Genomic DNA, 18574 nt, shown 5'->3' with positions numbered 1-18574 from the left:
ACGTACATCAGTCATGTGGTGATGAAAAGTATGCAGCCATCAAAAAAACCCAACCAAAACTAAAGAGTTCTCCGTGTTTATTTGTATTTCCTGCACAGGAAGAGTTTTTCCTGAAGCTGCGGAGGGCTGGAATCAGAGCTAGCTGAGACACTGGTGTAGTGCAAGCACCATCTACATACAGCAGCGATCAACCAAGGCGGAAGAAGAAAAATAAAGAGATGAATCTGAAGTTGGCAGATCCTAAAGAATGTAAGACTGGTTACTTCACCTTGGATTTTTGCAAATCTCTTACATTTGCCAGTAAAAGTGAATTGCAGTATTTTACATCGACGTAATAAAGGTCACAGGCTGCACTGGCGACCCGAGAATGTAGAGACTTGTGGGATGTTTTCAATTACAAAAGGAAAATATGAAATTCTGCTAATCATATTTTCTGCACGCAGTTTCACTTTACAATTTGAACAGCACCATTCTGTTGTTTAACTATTTTTCTGTAAGAGAAGTAGGACTGGATAAAGGAATGCCATGGCCCTTCAGTACCAGGGGGCACTTTTCCATGGCCGGGTCAGGCAGGGCTTGGAACCGATTGTTTCAGTGAAAAGTGTCCCTGCCCCTGGCACAGGACATCCAGGTGCCTTTCAGGGCCTTGGGGCCCTCCAGTGCCACCCACCGCGGGACTCCAGCGTGCCTCGGTTCTGCCAGCAGGGACAGCAGCTCTCAGCGGCTGCTGCTGCCCAGGGCGACACCTCCGTGCCCCAGCAGCGCTCACTTCCTGCCGCTTGTCACCACATTTCTGCACACAGGCTGCAAGTCAGGTCTCTACTGCAACAACACACTGTGTGAGAGGGGCTTCTGTACTTTAAAAACCCTCTCACACCAGCAGGAACAGCACATTTTATACTATGGGTTCAATGTCAGTACTTCCACATTACCAAACAAGAAAATTGTTAAGAAAGAGCAGACAGGACAAAACTGTCATATTTCAATTTTAAGGTAAACTAGAGTTCCCAACAGACTTTTTTTAAGTACTCAAATATATATCTTATTCAATAGACTTAAAAGACCATTTCATGCCAAACCAAAGCCAATTTTAAAAAACCTGAATCTATTTTTGAGGCAGAGAATTGTTGGTAAGAACAAATTGTGCTTATATGCTGAATTTTTATAATGATTACTTAGAAATGCAGAAAGACACATATTTTCAGGGCCGTCTTTTACTATAAAATAAAATCACAATAAAATAGTAATTTCACTTCACGGAGCAAAAGATCCTGACATCACTAATTAGGTCAATAAACAAAGACGCACAAAACTCCATGAGAAAAAAAACTTTACCTTACCTGATAAAATTCCCGAAGCCAATTCTTCTGTAAATTTTCTGGCTGGAAAACAAAAGGCAAAAATTAATTACAAGTAAGAGAAATCTATTTTTACAACAATATCGTGCTATTATTGCTTTCCTCAGTGCGTTCAAGAAGAGAGCTTTTTTCACAATTAAAGCAAAAAGTAGAAACACGAGGATGCTCCTCCACGATGCCACTGGACAGGCCTCAGCCCATCATGCCCAAGCCCCCTCTGATCCTCACCAAAAAGGTGCATTTTGTGTGTGAGCGCACAGCATTGGCACCCACACGTTTGTCAGGCAATGGCACACTGAACTATGTGCTGTTAGAAGGGCTACTGGTCACCTGTGGGTCAGAAACTTCTGCCCACACCCAGCCGCTGCCACCTGAGCCCCCAGCGACCCAGAGCTACTTCACACAACTGGTTCAGAGGAGTGACGGTGCCTTTGGGGATGCTCCATCCCATCAGACCTCCTGCCAAGGACAGCCTGCGAGAAGCATCTCCAGACTGCTCCAGAAATTACACAAACTGATGCAGCAAAACTGCAGTGAAGTGCTAATTCTGTCTTTTCAGGAACAGATCCCAGCCTCAGAGGGCTGAGAAGGGATCTCAAAGGGAGAGAATTGATTTGTTGAGCTTTATCTTCAACAACAAGACTTCTGGATAATTTTTACATCCTAAAGGGGAATAACAATACAAATCAGAGTTCCTTGTCACAGCAGCGGCGGGAACGTCCAGAATCGGTGGGAGGCAGCAGAACATACCAAACTGCAAACAGAGAGGCAGCTCATCCCTGACAAAGAGCTCTGACACCAACTGCCCAGAGGCAAACACTGGCACCAGCCTTCTGCTCTGCTCTGCTCTCCCAGCAAGCGTGCTGCTTTCAAAGAGCTGGACACAACTTCAAAACCAAAGTGAAGTTCTTGTAACCAGCCCCAAGAAAGAGGGTGCTGAGAGGGTCTCTGGGGCTGCCAGCACGGACTCCTGTGCCCAGCCCGTGCCAGCCCTGTCTCTGGCCCATGGCTCACCCTGGCTGTGTGCCCAGCCCGTGCCAGCCCTGTCTCTGGCCCATGTCTCGGGCTGCACAGGAAGGGCCCTGCTGGCTCCCACTGCTGTGCCCTCCTCCAGCAGTCCCTCCTCTGGCACCGCCACATCTTTTCTTTCCACTTTCACCACTCTGTGGTACAATTCTCTAAGCTAGTGCTCACCTCGGACTCCTCTCCAGCCACCTCACATAAATGAAACAATTTGAACTTTTGAAGGACTGGAGATAACAATCAAGTAGAAAGATAATTTATCTTCCTCTTATTTTTCTGTCTAAAAATAGGCACATTATATTTCATGTCTTCCACAGACTTTGGACTTCTTCCTATCCCTTCTCTCTGCACTCTGTCCTTCATTAAATTATCTCATTCTTTTGGTAACATAATGGAAATTAATCTTTTCCCTGTCCTCTCTGATGCTAAATCCTTTCATACCCATTCACCGATGCACCAATTTCTCGCGGGTCCCTAATCCACATGCCATTTTATCAGTCTGTTTCTGGCTGCTGGCAGTGGAAGCACTCCCTGTGCCCTGTGCCCAGTCCCTCCGCAGCTCTCCTGCCGCCCAAGCAGCCGCAGGCCTCTGCTCCAGGTGTCCGTGCCAAGCGCCCAGGGCTCTCCTCTCCCTCCATGCCCCTTGCCCTCGCAGCTCAGGCTCCAGGGCTCCTGCCCAGGGGCACGGGGCTGCCAGCGCGGATTGCTCACGGACCCGCAGGCTGCCCCTCAAACACTCTGCCCGACGCTGCAGGCAGAGCTCAGCAAACGCCCTGTGCCTGCAGGAGCACGGCCCTGCTCTCATCCCACCCTTCAGGCACGCATTCTGACTCCCCCGAGCCGCAAACAGAAACCCTTCCCCTCGAACAAGCACAACCTCCAGACAGCAACACCACACGGGATCCCTATTAAAAACCAGGACGTGCGTCCTGCGTGCACTGCTCCCCTCAATTAAAAGCAGTTTTGACCTTCTCCGGGAATTCCAAATCCCACTCAAACTATCTCTTTTCATGACGAGTTTCCACTTGAAGTCTATTTATGTCACACTGGTCACTGTAATGGTCGGGTTTATAAGAAAAACCAGTCAGCTTGTGAACACATGAACACCACATGAGCTGGTAACAGCCCCAAAACAAGCGGCTTTTCAAATCGAACGTACAAGTAGTCTCTCTTCTCCCCAGTACTTCTATTTCCTACGAATTTACACTCAACAGCCAACAGGAAAGCTTTAAGCCTATTGCAAAAATATACTCAGATGGGGAAGGAGTCTTTTCAAAAAAATGAAAAAGAATATATATTTAGACAGGGTAAGGAGCCTTTCATTCAAAAAGAAAAAGGGAAAAGAACTAAATGAAACCAAATTAACAGCTTGGAAAATTTCTTTTCAGCTTTGTACAGAGGGAAATGGAAGAAAGCCAATGAATTATAGAAAGCAGGTTCTATTTTGTGAAGTTTATTTTTAGCAAAGAATAGGCTCATATTTTAAGCTAAAAGGAAAAAAAAATCTCGACTCGCTTTGTGAAAACTGGGTTCCAAAATGAATCAGAGGACAACTGGACTCTGCACACTGCCTGAACACACAAGGCACAAGCAGCCCCTTCTTTACATGCCTGACTGAACCAGCCCCAAGAGCCCCAGAGGGATCACTGGAACCCTGTCGGAGTTGCAGCAGTCCCTGGCATCCCGCAGCAGCACCGGGGCCCTGCTGCAGGCACAGACTCCCGGGTGCAGTCCCAGGCAGCACCCAGAGCCTTTTCATCTTATACTGCAATTCACATACAGAAAAATATAAAATACAGACTATTCTTCCCTGCCTTTACTATAACTGGCTTTCTACTTATTTAATGAAAAGCAAAGCCTTTGATCAAGTTCTGTTTCATCAGCAATAGGCTTACTCAAAAACATCTTTAGAGTTCGCCAACATGGCTGACCATCACAGTTGTTTCAACAGAATTATTTAGACTGTGAATTTTTGATCAATATTTTTGATCTCTTATATTGCCTTTGTAAATTTACTGACGTGCTTTCGACATTTATATTCAAAGATCCATTGGATTTAAATATTTTTTTTATTTCAAACAGACTTGTAAGCACTGCTGTTGCTATGCTCTCTTGAATTATACAGATGATACTGGCAAAACCCCCCCATCAGCTGGGTACTATTAATGTGGTGTTTTGTACCCACTTTACACTCTTAAATGACAAACAAAAAGATGATAATCTGCATGTTCTGTTCACATCATGAGTTCACAACATTTCAAAGCCTATGTAGGCAAATCAACCAGGACCAAACAGGAAAACCAGAATTACAAGTTTAAGAAAAAACATTGAAAGAAAAATGCAGATTTTTCAAAATCCAAACTTTTACTTAAACACTGTTTTTTTTATTCCATGCGTTTGCACAAACAACTCACAAACACTACTGTGGTGTCCCTTTCATTTCTGAAAGCCTGCAACTTTCCCAAGGAGCAGCAGAAAATGAACAGTCCCATCCTGGTGCTCTTACAGCCCAGTGACAGTCACCAGGATCAAGGAACAGGTACAGGGGAGGAAACACAGCACAGCCTAATTAACACAGGCTGAAAACCAAGGGTGGGACACACGCATCTGTGATCCAGGAGTTAAAGGCCAGTGTACTCCCAGGCTGAGCAACGCCGTGGCTCGTGGCACACCGAACCAGGAGAAACGGAGAAAAAAAGCCAGCAGGTAACCCGGGGTAAAGCAGAGCCTGAGCGCAGAGGATGGCGAAGGCGCTGCCGCGACTCCTGGGACACGGGACAGGGGACAGGAGCTGCCCGGCACGGCCGCGACGGCAGCGAGTGCACGGACAGCGCCCGGGGCCGGACAGTGCCCGTGTCCGCAGGGACAGCCCCTGCCCCTGCCCGGGAGGGTGACAGCGCCCAGGGCACCACCAGGAACAGCAGAGGGAGCACGGACAGTGCCCGTGTCCGCAGGGACTGCCCCTGCCCCTGCCCGGGAGGGTGACAGCGCCCAGGGCACCACCAGGAGCAGCAGGAGGAGCACGGACAGCGCCCGGGGCCGGACAGAGCCCGTGTCCGCAGGGACTGCCCTTGCCCCTGCCGGGGAGGGTGACAGTGCCCAGGGCATCACCAGGAACCGCAGAGGGAGCACGGACAGTGCCCGGGGACGGACAGAGCCCGTGTCCGCAGGGACAGCCCCTGCCGGGAGGGTGACAGCGCCCAGGGCATCACCAGGAACAGCAGGAGGAGCACGGACAGTGCCCGAGGGCCGGACAGCGCCCGTGTCCGCATGGACAGTCCCTGCCCCTGCCCGGGAGGGTGACAGCGCCCAGGGCATCACCAGGAACCGCAGAGGGAGCACGGACAGTGCCCGAGGGCCGGACAGCGCCCGTGTCCGCAGGGACAGTCCCTGCCCCTGCCCGGGAGGGTGACAGCGCCCAGGGCATCACCAGGAACAGCAGAGGGAGCACAGACAGTGCCCGTGTCCGCAGGGACAGCCCCTGCCGGGGAGGGTGACAGTGCCCAGGGCACCACCAGGAACAGCAGAGGGAGCACGGACAGTGCCCGATCCTGCAGGGACAGTCCCTGCCCCTGCCGGGGAGGGTGACAGTGCCCAGGGCAGCACCAGGAACCGCAGAGGGAGCACGGACAGTGCCCGTCCCTGCATGGACAGTCCCTGCCCCTGCCGGGGAGGGTGACAGTGCCCAGGGCACCACCAGGAACCGCAGAGGGAGCACAGACAGTGCCCGAGAGCCGGACAGTGCCCATCCCTGCATGGACAGTCCCTGCCCCTGCCCGGGAGGGTGACAGCGCCCAGGGCAGCACCAGGACAGCCTCGGGCAGAGCCGGGCGGGCCCGGGCCCGCTGCTGGCGTGCGAGGCGCGGTGCGGAGCAGCTCCGGGAAGGAGCTCCCTGCCCCTGCCCTGACCCGCGCTGCTGCAAACACCAAACCCTCGCTGCCGACCTTTCCGGCTGATCTCCCTTCCTGTGAGCGCCTCTCAGCAGAGACAATGCTCGCTGGGAATACACAGAGCGGCCGAAGCGGGGCCGGCTCCTGCGCAGCTCGGCAGCGAACACGGCCCGAGCGGCTCAGCCGGCAGCGGGCACAGAGGGACGGGCAACCAGGACAGGAACCGCGGGGACAGAGGGACAGGAAAGCGGGACGGGAACCGCGGGGCCTGAGCTCCCTGGCACAACGCAGCACACACTGAAACAGACTCGGCACCTGCTGCCTGTTTCGAAGGCTCTGTGTTTCCGAACAGCCAAAGCTGTCTATGAACTGGCGTCTGCGTACGCAAGAGAAACCCGCAGCCCTTAAAAAACCGAAACTACCTGTCCCAGTCTGTAAGAGACCAAGAGACAGCCCTGCCCGGGCAGGGATGCTGAATTCTGAGCACAGAAGCACAGGAAATGCGGCCTAAAAGAGCAACAGCAAACAGTGACCTGTTAATTAACTACCCCGGCCACATCTGAGGGAAATGTAAGGAATAATGTAACAGAAGCAAGGGTGAGGAAGCAAGTCCCTGTGCAGGTGTGTGTGTAACATATATATATATTATAGTTCATACCAAAACCATAATTAGTTGCTCCTCAAAGGGCACAGCACAGGACAGGGAAAAAGAGCCACCTGTCTTTACCAGCTACATAATAATGGTAGCATGTCCTTCAGTACTCCCATCTGGACAAGATCTTTCAAACCCTCGAAAACATCACTGACCAATCTTACAGGTTATAAGACTCTAAAACAACCAAAGAATCACACAGATGGCCCCAAAAGCAAGGCAGGGAGCAGGCAGCTTATGAGCAGCAGCTGGAACAAGCTCTAGTTCTTCAGCTGATGAGGCTGATAACAGCACTGAAAGCAGCCCCTGGATGGGACAGAGCCCATGAGCCCAGGGCCATTTACTGAACCCATGTAAAACAAACTCCTCTGGCCACGTAAGTAAAAAATGAGTTAGAACAACAAACGCTTTTTAGTAAAGAACATGTGTGTCAGTAAAAGCATCGCCACTTTAGTTTAATTTCAGGGCTGGGATGTAGAGTCTCCTGCAGCTTGAGCCCAGTGGGCGCAGGTGCCAGGAGAGGGTGACCTGAGGGTGCCAGGAGGGTGAGCAGCAGCTCCCTGCAGGCAGGACAGGACAGGACAGCGAGGAGGGAACACCACAAACACGCTGCTTGTTCAACAGGATCCTGCATTTTCTTTGCTGCCCCAAAGAGCGGCTCAGTCTCAGGTTCTCAATGCAGACATTTGGGAGCCCCACCTGAACTCTGGAGACAAAGGAACAAGGTCAACTCAAAAACATCCCTCAAAGAAAATAGGAAAGGAAAAAATAAAAACAGAAAACTACTCATCACCAATGGAAAAAGTGAAATTTACAAGACGAACTTGAAACTGTCACCTAATTCAGCATAAATAATTGCATCTAATACATGATGATTCAGGGCAGTGACTAAAAGCAATCTGCCATTCATAAGAACAGTTAAATCTCAGGAAGTTCATCAATCACATACAATACCCAAGTTTGTAACACAGTATTTATAACTCCCCAGCAGAAAGATGAAAACTGCACTCCATGTACCTTGTGGCTATGGAGCTTTAGAGCCAGCACCAGGAGCCCAAGGCCAGGTTGGACAGGGCTTGGAGCACCTTGGTCTGGTGGAAGGTGTCCCTGTCCCTGCCCATGGCAGATGGGCAGAATGAAATCATCTTTATCTCTTCCAACCCAATCCATCTGTGATTCTACAATATTCCAAGCAAAGTATTAATGTCTGTCCCAAGTCTATTCCTTTCTTGGCTAATCCAGCATCACAGAACAAAAGAAAAATACTTCTCTCAGCACTAATGGAGCTCAACTTTCCCCTTGTAACATTCCCACAGAACAGTTAATTGAAGATACACATTTTTAGTAGAGTTTACATAGCAGGTAATTATCTTAAGCATTACATTAGATTACACTGAGATGGAGCAATACAAAAGCTCCAGATCTTCAGAATTGCTGGTAGAAAATAGTTCAGTAGATCTGACAGCAAAGTGACCAGGCTTACACAGATCTAACACACACACAGACGTGCCCTTAAAACATGAAGCTGAACTCTGTTTAACCATGTTTTCTGCAGGTATGCAGCACACAGACACTGTTTATCCTTGGGCACCCAGCGAGCTCAGCCTGGTTTGTCCCTGGGCACAGCAAAACAGGAGCAGGGCCAGGGCACAGCCTCTGTGGGCTGACTGCTCCCCACAGCCCACACTCAGGACAAACCCTGACAGGCACAAGCACAGGATAAGAGAAGTCCAGAATCGTGAGTCTCCTGACCCCAGTGAACCGCCCATGTGCTTCAAATTTAACTTCTATTACTGACATCTTACTGAAAGCTTAAAAGCTCCTGGATATTTGAATAACCAATGTGTTAAGAGCATTAACAAGAGTTAATCCAACACCACACAAACTCTAATTGTTAGCAAATAGCAAGATCAAAGACATTAATACACTCAAGTTTTCCACTGGTTTGTATCCTGATTTTGGAATGACACAGGGAAAACTGAAGATGTGTAATGAAATTAAACTGGTTTCACGTGTGCATAGCTGAAATAGATCTCTGGCAAAATTCACACCCACAACCACCACCATGGCCTGTCCTGTGTATTTGTGGGGTTTCTTTCTGTATTTGTTTGAAGTGAAATCTTTAATAAAACTCCCCCAGGCTGAACAGGGGGATATCTACAACCGTTCTTTTAAATCTGCGTGGTACAGAAACACACCCAGGGCAGCAGCACCATCCGGACTCGCATCTCCCGGGAACCAAAGGCCAGTGATCCAAACGGTTCTTCCTGTGGGCTGAGTTTTATGAAGGCTTGAACACATCCCACATTTTATTAATCTGTGTCAGCTGCAGGCCTTTCCACAGCCCTGCTGTGCTGGCACCGTGAGGCAGAACATCCCCAGGCCCACAGAGCCTTCTCCACACCAAGTAAACAGACTGGTGAGAGCACCACAGGCACTCATTCCATACACACACACGCTCCTGGCCTGACGCACCGACAGCTCCGGGCGTCTGAGCCCAGCAGCTCAGGGAGTAGCTGCAGAAACCTGCAGAAAAAATTGCCTTAAATCAATAAGGTACAATGTGCTATGTAGAAAAATAAAAATAATAATGTAATTTTATTTAAGTGCTCATACCTAAAGCTTTACCTAAAGCTCAAGACCTTTAGGTCATGAGTTGCATGCCCTGCTGTGAAGCAGTGTCTATCAATTCCTCTGAGTAATAAATGCTCTTTCCTCAAGAAGATATATATCCTTATTTGTGAGCCAAATGCCATGTGATGGAGCACTTCTCTGCTAGGGATGAAAGTCCTAGCCTTCCCCAGAATGGCTGCAGTGCCAGAACCCACCAAGACACTGCGAGCTGTCAGTGAGGCGTTCAACTAGAAAAAAAGAGCCCTCACACCAAAATACCACAGTCCCAAGACAGCTGTGAATTCACCAGCAAGTGAATCCCAGGGGAGTTCAACACTCTCCCAGGACACACAGTGATCTAAAACATGTATTTGATAGCAGAGCAGACAATGACAGCTGTTTACATGCTATTTCAAAAATAAAGGGCTAAGGGAGATACTTGGAAATTTATTTCAATTTGATCTAGAGTAGGTTTTCAGGATTGGGGTTTTTCCTCCTCCTTGCTACTATGCAAATCTCTGTAATAAAAGCATCTTTGACCAATGGCCCAATAGTCCACAAAGCTTATTTTCAGCTTTATTCAGAGCTGCCACATGAAAACACCAACCTTGTTTTGGTGATGCTGAGGGTGAGCCCAGCAGAGGCGGTTTGGAACTGATGGCATTTTCCTATGGGATAACATCCTCTGCCAACAAGGCTCCCACAAACACATGGCAAAATGCTCAGCTGAGACACAGCATCTCGTGCTGGGAAGGAGCTCTGGAATCCTCAGGAGTGATCTGGAGTCCCACAGCCTCCAGCCAGAGCTCAAAGCCCCAAACCCACCCGTCAGGGGTCCATGATCCACACGCGGCCCCAGCGCATCCAGCAAGGATGGAGGGCCAGGGGCTCCATGGCACAGAGCTCTGGGTGCTGAGGCCCCAAGGAGCACAGCTGGCCATGCTGGGGCTGCCAGGGGCTCCATGGCACAGAGCTCTGGGTGCTGAGGCCCCAAGGAGCACAGCTGGTGAGCACAGCTGGCCGTGCCATGGCACAGAGCTCTGGATGCCCAGCCCTGAGGGAGCACACCTGGTGAGCACAGCTGGCCATGCCATGGCACAGAGCTCTGGGTGCCCAGCCCTGAGCCCACAGCTGGCCGTGCTGGCGCTCAGGAGGCAGCCCAGTGCTGCCCCACTGCACTGCCCCTGGCAGAGGGCAGGAGGCCCTGCCACGCTGCCCGTCAGGGGCTGGTGGCACACAGCTCTGGGGAGCTGAGGCAGGCTGCACACGCGATGCCAGGGCACCAGCATGCACAACAGCACTGTGGCCCAGCTTGCTCAGCTTAGGTGAAGGGACCTGAAGACTCTTCTCCTGCCAGGTGACACTGCAGCAGCCTCCTGCACTGCTGTGTGTCACAACCAGGTGTGCTCGAGCTAAAGCAAAGGTTTCTGGTTTGCTTTGCACAGGAAGGATGGGGGGAAACCACCCATCAACAAACCAACTGAACACAGGAAGCCTCCATTGTCCCACATATATTATTACTGACATCTTGGTTATTCAGGAGCCAAATCCTTTTGCCTCCTACACCCCTGGGATAGCCCAGAACAAGGTTTGGGTGCTACATTTGCACTTAACATGCAATTGCTACAAGAGCAAAAATTTATGAAGAAACTATCTAGATGATTCTTTATGGTAAAAATAAGACATATAAGGAGAAAAAGGAATCTTCAAGGACCACGGACAACTCAGAAGAAACAATTTAGAGAAACAAAGTCCTGAAAGGAAAACAGTTTTGATCAATTAATAAAACATTGCTGATGCAGTTTCAAGGAAGCCAAAGCACCAGAACTGATACATGCAACTGGGAATAACCATCCTCAGTATTCCCTTAAGTTTCCACAAAAGGCCATCGGACATCTGGCAGAGAGGCCAACTTAGAAAGAAATAAATTGCAGAGATGTGCACAGCCTTCGTGAAGTATTTCATCAAGCCAGCTTCAGCAGAAGCAAAATCTTAAATGAAATACACAGATACTTTACTAATGCTTTTAAAACAGATGTATTTTACATCTGATATTTATATTCATTTGGAAACCTAACTAACAAGCAGTACTGAAACAGTGATTTTTAGATATCTGGAATGCTGACATCACCACATATTTATTTGAGTATATAAATCTTAGGGGTTGTGTTTGGGCCCCAGTTACAGAAAAGAGCCTGTTGTTGTATTGATCCATTCACAGTTGTAAGGTCCTTGGGCTTCAATACATAAAACTGATGTACAGTCAGTATTTCTGATTTCAGTCAGAATACATCTTACAATAATACACCAGGACTCAATCCTTTTGTTACAGTGGGAAAACAAGCAAAAATCTCAAGCACAGTATGTTTTGAAAGAGAATGTTTTCCTGTTCCCTCACACCTCAGACAAAAATGCATTTCATAGCATGAAATGGAATTTTAGCAGCTTTCACGAAAGAAGAAAATAAAGAGTAAACACATGAGATGAAACAAAACATACATTCCAAACTGATTTGTGCAACATGATATTAATTCATATGAAGCTAGTACAGTGCCAGAAAGGCAGCACTGCTGGCAGTTGTGGAATTCCAGAAACCCCTGTCTGCACTGAGCACTGATGGGCTGCAGCTCAGCACTCCTGTGAAGGATGCCTGTCCAGTACTGCCCAGGAGCAGGTGGGCAGCACCCCTGCCTCACCTTGGGAAGGGACAGCCCCAGCGAGCAGCCCCAGTCCCAGCCCCTCTGGCTCATGGGCTGTGTGCTCTGAGCCTCCCTCACTGTGGGGGAGAGGCAGAAGCCAAACTCGCTGCTGTCCCCCAGCAATCCTCTGTCTCCCACTTCTTTGCTCAATTCAGCTGCCCCTGGAAGCTAAAGCAGGAGAAGGGCCCAGCTGTGTGTCCAGGCAGGTGTGTGATGGCCCCACTCTGCCCCACTGCCCCTCGGTGCCCACGCAGGGCAGGGGCAGCTCCTTGCCAGGACCTGCTCTGCTCCCTCCAGGGGCCCTCCGGCCCCTCTGCAGCACCGGCCAGCCCTGGATGAGGATGAGGGCTGCAAACACAGCGGCCAACAGGCTCGGGGACATCTGCCACAGGCGCTCCATGTGACTGAAATGGGCTGAACAGGGGGGCAGCAGCTGGGGCTCTGCCCACCCTGCACGCTCCCAGGGACATGTCCAGGGGCTGGAGCATCCCCGAGCATGCAGACCTGCAGCCCCCTGCTCAGACCCTTCCCCACCCCTCCCTGTACTCAGGCTTCCTTCACCAGGCAAGGAAAAATATCGTTTCTGTGCATATAAACTCTTCAGGGTTTCACTTTGCCTTTTTTTGCCATTAACTTCAAAGTAAAAGTCAACTCTCCTGTGGGTGCGTTTCCACAGGAAATCCTGCCCCTTGTTCACTCTTATCCTTAAAGAGAACCATTTCCTTTGGCTTGAAAGCAAACTGCCTGTAGCCCTGTGCCACAGTGAATGCTGTTTAACACTAAATATAGACTCTGAAGGAAGGAAACATCAGGCAGACAACAGCAGCGAGGAGTGTCAGCGTGCAGTGTTGGATGAACACACTCTGCCAACACAAAACCTGCAGAATAACCAACAGTGAGATCACAGCTTCTCTTGAGTTTGAGGAAAAAAAAACATCCACCGTTGCTGAAAATAAATTTTAAGAATACCTAAATAAACAAAAGCATGCACAGTTCAGAAAAACACCCTGCCAGCGCTCCAGCCTCACAGGATCCTGACTGCTCCTCCTCATGTTAAAATGCTCAAGTGAATGCAACCATTATGTTTTTAAGCAGGTGGAATTTGCTCAGCTCTGAAAGCCTACACGCTGTTTTACTCTGGGAGGTGTCCCACACCGCACAGAACCCAGCAAGCCTACCTGGTGCCCCTTCTCTACTGATCGCCCCAGCCCCACAGCCCCTCAGCCCAGCCACTCACAGCTTTCCCTATTCCTAACACCCCAAACACAGCCTCAGGAGTTTGTGAGCCCAGCCCCCTGTGAGAACCTGCAACACGAACATCTAACTGCAGTTCACTCTTCAAACATCGTGCTGTTCCCACACACAAGGCACCAGTGAGCAGCAGTGTAACCCAGACTGGGAGCTGCTGCACCCCTTTGATCATTTCCACTCAAACATCTGGCTGGGAAAGGAGGCTGCTGGAGCTTGCCAAGGCACCAGCTCCCACACTGGGACGTCCCACAGGTACCAAGCCCTGGCTCTCCTCCAGCTCCCACTGCAGGCACCATCCCCAGTGCTGCCTCCAGAGCACCCTGTCTCCAGCTGCAGTGACCTCCCCTCCTGCACACACAACTTCTGAGCTCCCACACCTCAGCTGCACGTGCCAAGATCCCTGAACAAGGAAAACAAAACTAGCAGAGCACATTTATCGTGTAAAACAAACGGCAACCAACTCAAATTGAAGACTCAGTCCAAAAGTCTGCTTTTGCCCAAAAAAGTGCAATAAGGGTTATCCAAGTACAGCCAGAGGTCAAAAGACAAAGCTTGCTTTGTTGCCTGGTCCTGTTGTGTATGGCCAAAGGAGTCCCGGTGCTCTGGAACACATGGACAGTTTGACGTGAGAGGCAGCACTCCCAGCACAGCTGAAATGCTGTGCTACCTGTTCCTGCCCCTACAGACAGCTGTTCTACATCTATCCCTCTTGTCACACAAAGTGTCAATACATACTTATCCAATTTCCATCTGTCTCCCAGTCAAGCTCCTCCAAGCCTGTAACACTCAGCAGGACAGCACATTCCTCAAGGATCATTTCCCCCAGCATCACTGTGCATGTGACAGCCCAAGGGGCTGTGACCACCCCCAGAGGGGAGCCCCAAAGCTCTCAGGGCACTCACAGTCCCAGCTCCACCTGAATAAAGGTTTACTTGTAATTTGCATTTACAGTTGTGAACAGACTAATTGATTCATTAAGTTACTGTCAAACCAGTGTGATCAGTGGGTAGTGATGCAAAAGGTATTTAATATCTAAACCCTCCTGGCTGCAAAGGGGCTGCTGAAAACCAAAGTGGTAGTTGTTACCACAAGTCTTTTGCAAAGAGAAAAGCTGTCACAGCAAGCTTTGGAAGAGCTGCTGGGCTTCCATCACTTCCTATCTGCATTTCCTGCACAATTTTCCAGGCTCGGGCAAGAGGCTTTTTGTTTGAAACTAACAGAAAACAAGGACAGATATTAACAAAGGGTAATGTGTGTTACTTTCACAACTTCCAGTATAACTCTGCAAAACAAAACAACAATGGCAACTGAGCTGAAGCATTCCTGCCCTACAGCAAACCTCAAGCTTAGGTGGCAGAATTAGGGCCCAAACCACCTTTCTGCACATTTTCGCCAAACACTGGTGCAAGGGAAGGATCACATGAGGCAGCGAGTGAAGAGTGCAGAAATGAGAGCACATTTTCAGAGTACACCTGCTGAAGGTAACCAAGTCCCTGCCAAGCAGGAGATCACCCCAGAACTGAGGCTCCTGCCATGCAGCCCTTCCCAGGCATTTACTGGAGTATAGCGTGTAGGCAGCTCCTACTGCTGCATCCACTGCCTCAGCACTCAAAACTTGTGCTTCGTGTTTGTGACTTAGATCTTTTTAGATTATTTTTAAAGAAAACTCCAATGGCCAGGTGAGTACCTCAGATATCACTCCTATGAAAAATGTAACTTCTCACAATTTCTCTCTGTGGCTATATGAACTTGAAAACATGAGTCAAGCATTCTTTAAGGTATAACAATGAGAAGTAAATGAGTAAGACCTCAAATATCCTGATTTCAGGTTTGTTGCCACAGTTTTAGTACCAGGCTGGGGATTGGCAGCTCCTCCAATGCTGCCCCTGATCATCCCATGACAAGGGCAGAAACACCTCAAATTCCAGCCCCAGGTGTGAGAAGAAAATTCTGTTCACTGCATGAGCAGTGATCTGACAGGCTGCAGAGCTGCAACCAGCTCCAAAGGACTCAGGTGCTCAAAAATTGCACCGTGGTTGGGACAGCAAAGCTTCACTGCTCAGGCAGAGGGTGAGCAGCGAGTTTTGCCACCCAGCTTAGAGCCCCAGGGCACCTTTCCTCCGAGGCTCCTGTGACCTGCTCCCCATCTGATGGCACCCTGCATCCCCCCTCAGCGTGACTCAGGTTCTCATGCTGCATTTCACAGGTAAACACCTGGCAGCTCGTTCCTGTTTGCATCTTCCATCCGAGCTTTCACTGCAGCACAAGCTACCTCAGCCCCCCGCCCCTGTGGCACCCCGAATTACAGCAAGGGGGTGCCTGGTACCCCACAGTGGTACCCAGTGTGCCAGGCACTACACCCAGCACAGGCACTGCAGCCTAGGCCCCAATTTATTCTTTAACTATAAACACATACCGGTGGTTTTTATACATGCAAATATATGTTAAAATGGTATTAGCTGTGAAGACTGTAACAGTACAGGGAGCTCAGCAGGCTAGAAGCCAGCATAGAAGGCTGTTGTTCGAGCACACAGGCTGTTCAACACCTCTCAAATTTTTAGTGTCCCCCTCAGTTTTGTAGATTTCCACATGGTTTTGTCCTGCAATAGAGCAAAAACATCTCCTGGCAAATCCAGTGTGAGAGCAATCAAGACAGGAAGCTTTGGCCAAAAACAAATAAACCAAGCAACCAGAAGTCAGTTTCCCACTATTGACACAAAATGTCTTGGCAAGGCTGAGCAAGCCACGGGGCTTTACATGAAGTTAGGGAGCTTATCCTCAAAATAATGGAATGTGAACCAAAGGAAGAGACATGACAAGGAGCAAAGGATGTGTGACAGACTGAATCTGGCAGGCCAGCCAGGATCTGTGTGTGAGCACAGCCCAGACAGATGTGACACAGAAGGTGGGGAAAGGCTTTTACAGTGACCGGGTGCAAAGCAAGAACCTGAGCAAGGCAGGCAGCAGGGCTGACCGTGGGCCTGGGCAGAGCATTAGCAAGGTCACGACTGAACCTGAGGAGCCAGAAAAACATTGTCTGCACTAAAACACTCCTGTGGGACTCCGGAAGAGATTCTTAATAAGCTCATGGGGAAGTTGCTGCTGGCAGAAAGCTTCACAGATAAAAGGAGCAGAACAAAATGACAAGGCTCAGCAATATACAAACCCACAGCTAAAGGAACAAAAAAAAATACACATGCAAAACACCTGGAAGTGTTTTCCCTCAATTCATTAAACAGCACTTTGCTCTTCTACACTCATCTACAAAATTAATCACAAGACACAGCCAGGAATAGAGACTTCCAATTTAGAAGTTACATCTCCAGAATGTTTTTCCTCATTTGTAACCATGTCTTGCTCAGATAAGAGACAAGACTGCAGCAAGAGAATTGATGCATACATCTCCCCAGAACTATTGAACTCATCCCAACCTACTGTACATACACAGTCTGGCACACTGGACTTGAATAGCACCTGCTTGAAAATTAAAATGCAAGTCAAGCACTACAAAAGCATGCACTGGGACCTGCTTATCAGAAGGAAAAGTGTCTTAGAGAAAATCACTCCCTTTTGCTACACAACATTCACCATCCACTGCTGCTGACAATACAGACTTTGGGGGGAACAGAGGGAAGACATCCTCAATTATAAATCTTATTTTCCATCTCCAACCCCCGTCAGTAATTAGAAGTAAGGGTGAGTCTGCCACAAGGATGGGCCCCAGGAGGGGAGGTGACTCCACACTGGTGGGCAGCCTGCATTCCCTGGAACATCCTGCAGCTGGCACGGTCACACTGCTACGGCTGAGGGGTCAGACAACCCTATTCTATGTATGAGAAATTAAAAAGCCAAGCGCAAAAACCCATTTCCACAAACACGCTGTGGACACATTTATTCAACCAGGCTTGCTCAAACGCTGAAACCAAACGTGTGGCATCGTGAAGCACCAGTGGACACCCCCCAACAGCCAGCCAGCAGCAGCACCACTGCAGCCAAAATTCATTCCGTGTCCGTGGCTCCAGAAATCCAAAGGCACTATGGAAAATATTGTATATTTAAACCTAACTATTCAGAGATATCCTGTTTGCAGTGAGGTAACACCTCTATTTTTCTCTGTCACAAGGAAGTGCACTTCACCTAGTATCAACATTCTTCATGGCGCTGGAATGGCTCTTTTCCTGTTTAGGAAAATGGGCTTTAGGCTTCAATTAAACTCTGAGAAAAAGTGAGGATAACTTTATTGACGTTTTCTCCATGACATTTTTTTCATATTTTAAACATCCCAAATGAGTTGTGGGTTACAGTGGGGAAAGTCACCCTGAGTTTTCCTCTGATCACCTGAAAGAGCTGAAACTGCAGACTCATCACTGGCTACCAGGGCTCAAGGATGTATTTCATCATGTGGACAATGCTGCAGATTTGGGGACACACTCACAAGGACAGCTCTACATGTTTTTGCACGCTTTCTAGGAGAGCTCTGGAAACATATTTATGCTGAAATACGTGAGTTTTATTTAAAAAGCAAGGGTAAAACTGTCCTTAAATTCAGGATTGAGAATTGGGATTGTCAACACAATTGCCATTCCGCTGGGCTGGAAGCTGCCCCACATGCTCCCAGCAGAGAGAGCCTACAGGCAGCATGAGAGGGAGAAGGGAGGCTGCAGCTCAGGAACCACCACCCTCCAGCAGCCCTGTGCATCAGACTCCCTATATTGGGATTTTTTCTGTGTGCCACACTTTTCTACGGTGACAAACTGTTCTCTACCTCGTGGCACCAACACAATCTACAGCCCATTCCACAGGAAAAGAGTTATGGAAACTGTCAAAACCTACAGCAAATAATTCATCACATTCATTTAGTTTAAACAATAGCAACTATTTCCATCCGTGAAACGGATTTCATTTTTCAGAGCAGCTCAGCACTAAAAACTTGGTCTCTCACCAATTCCAGCCCTCCTGGAAGAGCACAGCAGTTGCTATTTGCCAACACCCTCTCAGCCATCCACCCCAACGGCCCCACTGCAGGTCACCAGTGTCACCCCACGTGGGTCACCCAACATGGGTCACCAGTGTCACCCCACGTGGGT

At 49.1% G+C, this 18574-nt stretch overlaps 1 protein-coding gene across 2 annotated transcripts in view; it reads right to left on the bottom strand.

The window, feature by feature from the left end:
- The window catches only part of INPP5A (inositol polyphosphate-5-phosphatase A), a 181251-nt gene that overhangs the window by 136854 nt on the left and 25823 nt on the right, over positions 1–18574 (bottom strand). For both annotated transcript variants that reach the window (XM_058029581.1, XM_058029580.1), the window contains exon 2: positions 1341–1382. In XM_058029581.1, coding sequence (XP_057885564.1) covers positions 1341–1382 — 42 coding nt within the window. The remainder of the gene's footprint in view (positions 1–1340; positions 1383–18574) is intronic.

Source organism: Melospiza georgiana, chromosome 8, assembly GCF_028018845.1.
Source record: "Melospiza georgiana isolate bMelGeo1 chromosome 8, bMelGeo1.pri, whole genome shotgun sequence".
In the NCBI taxonomy this organism is placed as follows: domain Eukaryota; kingdom Metazoa; phylum Chordata; class Aves; order Passeriformes; family Passerellidae; genus Melospiza; species Melospiza georgiana.
This window is presented reverse-complemented; position numbering and strand designations above follow the sequence as displayed.